Consider the following 6,916-nt stretch of genomic DNA (forward strand, 5'->3'; position numbering starts at 1 on the left):
CAGCTAAAAAGAAACTTCGATGTCAAAGAGGTATGAATATAAGATCCACGTGCCTATATGTGCATGCAGTCAGTTTTCTTGCAGGAAATCACTCTTTATATCATCATAGTTTGTCTACAGAAATTTGATTTGGGATATATAGGGAATATTTAAATGTCATTAAATCTCGTAACATATTTTCTTATCTTTTTTGTCTAGCAGATCCGTTGCAATGACAGTAACATGTTGAAAATGTAGTGCTTTGTGGTTATACATTTAAGGATGAGCAAGGATGAGGGATTGATAACATTCTGAAAATGCTGCCAGGAGCTAGGGAGCTCTGTGTTGGCAAAGTATTCTGTAGACTTGCTAAGTGATATGATAGCTTACATTTTCTGTTAATCCTGTGACAGTAAAGATAAAATATTTAAAGATTCATGGAGTATAAGCACTCCAAACAATTCAGGGCTTTTCTAGCCACATAGGGAGGCTATCGTACTCTACTGCAGGTCTAGTGTAGTTATTTGCCTCAGTACCTTCATTTGAGACCACATGGTTTCTCATATTTTGCGTAGGTCCCATATTCATAGCCTTTTTAACTACCAACCAAGTATTTCTTTTAGGAAGGGTTTTAGTACTCACCGTTAGAATACTTTGTCAGAAATTACTAGGATTTGCTTTGCATTAAGGGTCAAAAGGTTGAACACTTTTATTGAGTCACACTACACTCTTGAAAGTTGTAATAGCTTGGATTTATGTTCTTTTAAAGTTGAAGTAAATACCTTCTGGCTAATGTCTTGCTAGCAATGGATCTATATCTATATAAAATGGCTCCTTTGCATCTTGGAGAAACCTCAGAACAGATCTTCATGATTTTTGTATGTCACAAACTTAAGCAAAGCTGAAAATAAACTTATCTCTAAGAAAGTGACTCATGATGTGAGTCCATTGATTAATGTTTAATATAACCAGAGGTAGCAGTTTTGCTTTGAAATTTAACTAATCCAGAAAACTTTGTTACTGTATAATTTAAAGTGTTTGGTTAGAATATTCTTAATCCTGAAATTCAGTTTTTAATAAACATGTAGATAAATCATACTTCAAAAAATAAGTGGGCTTTGTCTGCCATCCTGACTGTTTATACGGTGGACTGCTTGATGTTTTCTAAATGGAACACATTTATTTGAAGTTATATGTTAGCATGTGCTTTCTTTCAAAGTAAATTAAAAAATATGAAGGATTAGCAATTTTATTTTATTTTTCTATTTTTTCTTAAGGTCATTGCTAGAATTGTAGACGGAAGTAAATTTGATGAATTCAAAGCCTTGTATGGGGATACTTTAATTACAGGTATTTAGAAATATTCTGTGGGGATGTTCCTACTGTTTTCATAGTTGGATTCATCCTGTTTGGCTCACACATTGATATTTTTAATCATGTTTTTCTTGAAAAGAGTCGCAGTTTCTGAGAAACACTTTCTGAAAAGGTGTTAGCTTTATATGCTATAGTAAAATAAATAGATGTGAAAATTTACAGATTTGTCTTTATCCTTCAGGATTTGCAAGAATATTTGGTTATCCAGTAGGAATTATTGGAAACAATGGAGTTCTTTTCTCAGAGTCAGCAAAAAAGGTAAAAAAACAGATCAGTTTTTTTGACATTTTGATACAAAACAACAACTTGCTCTGGAAATAAGAGCTTCTTTAAGTAATGAAAGTGGACTGGCTCCACATTTTTCATGTAAATATGAAAGAGCTTAATAAGATGTAAAAATAATTGACCATATTTTAGAAAGTGTTCTGTGTAGTTTTCTGATATGAAGTAGATAGGTCAATAGGAAAATACAGTTATAGAAACAGTATTTGAATTTCTGTGAACACAACACGGTTGAAGTAATATATCCTGAAACTTAACAGCTATTACAAGAAAAGTCCATGCTGATTGCATAAAATGCCTCATTAGTGATAATTCCTAACCTCTAAACTGTGAAGTGCTATGATAAATCACATCACTGTTTTTGTATTAACTGGAAAATTCCAAACCTGGATTCCAGTCCTCAGTCTGGTTTACTAGAGGTTTAATTTTCATACTTAGCTGCAATAGCTCCTGGCACAGACGAGTGAAAATGGGCAGTCTCATAAAATCTGTGAGCTAAAATACCTGTTTTGTGAGTTAAAGGGCATCTTTGAGGGAATATTGTGATTGCATTACAGTTAACAGGGCTTTACTGATTGGGCTTGGGGGATTGGTGGTGATAAAGAGCTTCTGGGTATGGCAGAGTGGTTACTTACCGTGTTCTATGTTGCTTGGTTTAGTTATTTTTTTCAAGAAACTACTATCAGTTGAGTTTTTTGTAGTAACAAACATATATGGTAGTTCTGTTCTAGTAGGTTCCTCAAACTAATGATGTGGAACAGTATTGAGAATCTATAGAGAAAAGGAAGCCTTGATGAGAGATTGGGAGAAAAGGAATAATTTGACTTGATTTATTGCTGTTGTAAAATAATACACAAAATTGAGTTTCATGTACTTTGAACTTGGAGCAGTGCCATGACATTATTTTCAGCTAGCATTTGTTTTTAACACAGTTATTTTCAAGTTGAAAATAAGTTTTTTCAATATTTCTAACACTTTTGGTGTTTTTTCTGATAATTTAGTGCTGCAACTTTTTTTCTACCAATTTTTTAAAAAAGTAAGGAATCTTCATCTGCTGACTTTTGCTGGCGCATCAGTACTGTAAGAGGAGATGGTCAAGTTTCACTTGTTTTATTTCTAGAGGGACCTTTGTCCATAATGTTGCTTCTGTAAGCATCATAGTCTAGCGGTATTCCTTTTTTTTCTTTTGCATTTTTGTAATGAGTTGTGACACATCCTTCTCCCATGATGATCACTCTGCTTTTTGAGAGCTGCTCTGAAAAAAAACAACTAAAGATTGTGCTTTATGCTTTTTCTCTCTTTCTTGTTTTTCTAAATTTTGCTAGTTTTGTATTGTGAAGAGGTTACAGGTTTTTTCAGTTGCTCTGCTACATAACTTTTTTTTAATCAACAGCGTGTAAATAACCTGAGGAACTGCATTGATGTAGATTATTTCTAGTTGAGACAAAAGCTTGAAATCTACTGTTTGTATCTTTGCTAGGAAAATGTTCTTTTCCTAGAAAACGAGGACAGGGTGTGTGCCCTGAGAAAAAGGAAGGAGTGTCTCAGCAGTGAGCTGATAAGTATGAGGGCCTTACCTGGTTTCAGAAAATCATTTTCTTTTGTACAGGAAATGGCGAGATACAGTCAGTCAGTCAGAAAGAAGTATTTCCGTGTCACAGTCTTGCAGAACTCAGTGTCGCATGCCACACTGTGACGCTGTCAGTGGTTTAACTACATATGGGCTGAGTCAAACAGTTGAGCTTTTCAGCATCAGCAGTAATGCTTTTTTAAGGGTGTTATTTCTGCTTTATTTCTGGCACACAATTTTGGCATTTTGTTAATTCTGCTAGAGTGGATACATGTTTTGCAGTTGGCTTTGGATGAGGCAGCAGCAGTGCAGCACTTCATTATGCAAATACTCTCATGGACTTCAGTGGAAGGAGGCTTGTCAGAGACTTCAGAGTGCTGGTAGTGATAGATTCACTGATCCAACTTTCAATGGGCTTTTTTCTTTCTTTCTTTTCTTTCCTCTCCACAGGGTACACATTTTATCCAGTTGTGTTGCCAGAGGAATATTCCCATTGTATTTTTGCAGAATATTACAGGTGAATAAAATCAGTATTTTGAAGTTTCACTATGTTATAAGCTTTGCTGTTAACTGTTGATGCTGACTTTCAGACACCACCTTGTGTGCTTTGTCTTGCCTACATCTCCAGCTTGTTCTGAAATCAGCCTGTCAGCAGCTGGTGAAGGCCTTGCCCTATGATTTATTCTTCAGTATTTTCTGCACGTGCTATAAAGCATATAGTGTCACATATAGCACAGTTTTATAGTATAAAGTTAGTGAGCCATTTTTTCATGTTGCAATTCTTTAGGTTTCATGGTTGGCAGAGAATATGAAGCTGGAGGAATAGCAAAAGATGGTGCCAAGATGGTGACTGCTGTAGCTTGTGCCAATGTACCTAAAATAACGGTGATTATTGGTGGTTCTTATGGAGCTGGAAACTATGGGATGTGTGGAAGAGCATATAGGTAAGTGTTACTTCAAATTACGACAGGAGATAAGACTAAGTTAAGAGAGCGTATCTTTGGAGTACCATTCTGAAAAACTAAATCTAAACTTTTGCAAAAACTGTGCTATTTGGAAAACAAAAAAGTTCTCAGTGAATACAGTCATAAGTAAATAACAACCTGACACACCTGTAGAGATTGATAGGCTCGTGATTAACCTTGAATTAGGAAACAGAGGAGATCTTCTATGTGTTGACATGCTTTTCTCCGATTGTAGGTCTTGGAGGAAAACTTGTAGAGTCCTAAACAATCACTAGGCAGTATAGGCTGGTCTTCTGTTCTGTATTGATATGAAGAGTATTATCTTGCGTAAAAGATCCTTATTCTTTTTAGTGAGTTAGTTTTTATGTGTAATGTATGCAGAATCCCTAAGGATTTATTTTTTGACCCTTTGGACATGACTCGTAATATTTTTATTTTTTTTTCATTTTTCAAGGTCCTTGATACTATTGAAGTTGTTGGTGATACTATTAAAGAGAAAAAATCCCTGGTGGGGGCAGGGGGCAGAGGGTTGAGGTAAAGAGACTGAAGAAAGAGAGAAAATTTTAAGATACTTGAGTATAGGGAATGAGCAGAATTTTTGCATATTCAAAAATCAGCAAGCATTGAAATAATTTTCATTCTTTAAAAACCAATATATGGTGAGATTGTGATGCATAAAAATTAATTCTTAGCTGAGTGAGAATTGATTCTTTACTAGGAAATAAGGCAATGTTTTATTTTAATATTTAATATCTGTTTTTTCAGTCCAAGATTTCTTTATGTGTGGCCAAATGCTCGCATATCGGTGATGGGAGGGGAACAAGCTGCAACTGTTCTAGCTACAATAGCTAAGGACCAAAAAGCAAGGGAGGGAAAGCAGGTACATCTGTCTTCTTTCATTTATAGTTATGTCATTATTGTTTAGTCTTTCACTGGAGTTGCTGACTTTATGAGCTAGAAAAGGATGTTACAGGGTAAGACATCAATGAACTATGTTTCTCCCGATGCTACCTAGTGCATTGCCAAACATTTAAACAACATTTCACAAATGCTTCATCTTCTAAAGGTGAAGATCATTCATGACATTTCTTGTCTTTGCTTAAAAAGGGGAGTATTTTTCATATCACCTTTTTGTATTTTATGCACCAGATTATTACTTCTGCCCAAAATGAGCAGCCAGGGATCCTCCCTGGTTTGGGAGTATGAGAAGGAATACCTGAGAACTAAGCATCTTTTCAGTTATTTTTGAAGTAGACAGTGTTAAGAAAGCTGATCTTCAAATTACTCAGTGACTGAGAATTGTGAAATTTATAGCAGCAGAAGTCTGCAGAGGTTTGGAAAAGGTTTTGAGTAATTTCAACATTTTAATTGAAAATTCATGGGTTTTTGTTTAATAATATTTTATGTTTTCTCTGTACACTCTTTTCTGCTGTGTTTTTTTTAATTACGTTGTTTATGTTTATACTGGTGTGTTGGTTCCATAAGAAGTGACTTGTGATGTCTTAAATTGCTTGTATTTGTCATGAGTAGTTATTCAGAATAATGAAGCAGTATGTACATGTTACCTCAACAGTTCTTTTTTCTACACTTTTGAGCTTCCTGTGGGTAGGACATACTCAGTCTTATCTTTGTCTTAATTTCTCAAATTCCTAAGATGGACAGGATGATACCCAGAAAAAAGTTTGAGAAAAATAATTGTAGTTACTGTCAGTAACATGCGTTAGAAACTTGAAAATTACCTGGGTTACAGTGGTGACCACTCTGGATCATAGAGAAACACAGTGTTAAAATAGCACAGACTTCTTTTATTAAGAAATCTTGCCAAAGGCAACACAGAACAGGGTTTATTCAGTACAGTAGCTTCAGTAATTTTTCAGATGCTAATCCCCAGTTATTCTTCCACCCAGTTTAGTATATTTTTACTCTCCTTTTCCCATCCATCTATTTTGAAAAACGATACTTTAATTTCCTTTTCAAATATGCTAAATTGGTAATTGTATGAAAACAAGGGAAAAAGCTTTGGGAGGTCATTTAGGCAGTTTCTTCTAGTTTGGTGCTGCATATAAAGCTCTACTGTCACTGTGGAAGAAAATACTAAATAATTATATGTGTTTATTTCTTTGCCTGTTTTTTTAGTTCTCAGAGGCAGATGAGGCAGCTTTGAAGGAGCCAATCATTAGGAGGTTCGAGGAGGAAGGAAACCCTTATTATTCCAGTGCAAGGTAACATATAAATTGATTTTTCCAAAACTTAATTGTAATCGGACATAACAGTAACATCTGAATCTTGGTATTGAAGAACAGAGCAATCCGGAACAAAGATTGTGTTTGATGGGCAGGAGTACAGCACAGCAGGCTTCAAATCAGTGCTTTGTCTGTCTTGTCTCAGAGGCTTTATAATATGTGCAGGTTCAGAAGGTGGCATGCACTCACAGGCATTATTCTGCTGGTGCTGTAAGTAATTCTATGGTAGCATGGAGTTAATATTCTATGTATTTTATTCTGTGTGACTCTTATGTCAGTCTCTCCTGTGTAGTGTCTGGTCACCTTTCTAAAGTCCACTGAACAGTGTAATGAGTGACTGCGTGTGAAGAATCCATTTTAGTGGGGTTCTGCAAGTAGAGCAGGCCAGTGGTAAAGGAGAAGTTTCAGGGAGACCTGAAGCAATTTGCAAATCTTAGATCGTGATCTTGGTAGTTGACTGTATAGGGTGATAGCAATTTGGATAGGGATTAGCTGATGGGTGC

The 6,916-nt window shown here is 35.5% G+C and overlaps 1 protein-coding gene across 1 annotated transcript in view; it reads left to right on the forward strand.

Moving 5' to 3' along the window:
- Positions 1 to 6,392, forward strand: part of LOC104542629 (methylcrotonoyl-CoA carboxylase beta chain, mitochondrial-like) — a gene marked incomplete at both ends in the record, with an annotated part of 7,512 nt that extends 1,120 nt beyond the window's left edge. Inside the window, 7 exon segments of the mRNA XM_010186998.1 lie at positions 4 to 30; positions 1,257 to 1,329; positions 1,535 to 1,611; positions 3,656 to 3,722; positions 3,993 to 4,149; positions 4,936 to 5,050; positions 6,307 to 6,392. Coding sequence (XP_010185300.1) covers positions 4 to 30; positions 1,257 to 1,329; positions 1,535 to 1,611; positions 3,656 to 3,722; positions 3,993 to 4,149; positions 4,936 to 5,050; positions 6,307 to 6,392 — 602 coding nt within the window.
- Between the last annotated feature and the right edge of the window lie 524 nt (positions 6,393 to 6,916).

This window comes from Mesitornis unicolor, unplaced genomic scaffold, assembly GCF_000695765.1.
Source record: "Mesitornis unicolor isolate BGI_N332 unplaced genomic scaffold, ASM69576v1 scaffold31136, whole genome shotgun sequence".
Taxonomy (NCBI): domain Eukaryota; kingdom Metazoa; phylum Chordata; class Aves; order Mesitornithiformes; family Mesitornithidae; genus Mesitornis; species Mesitornis unicolor.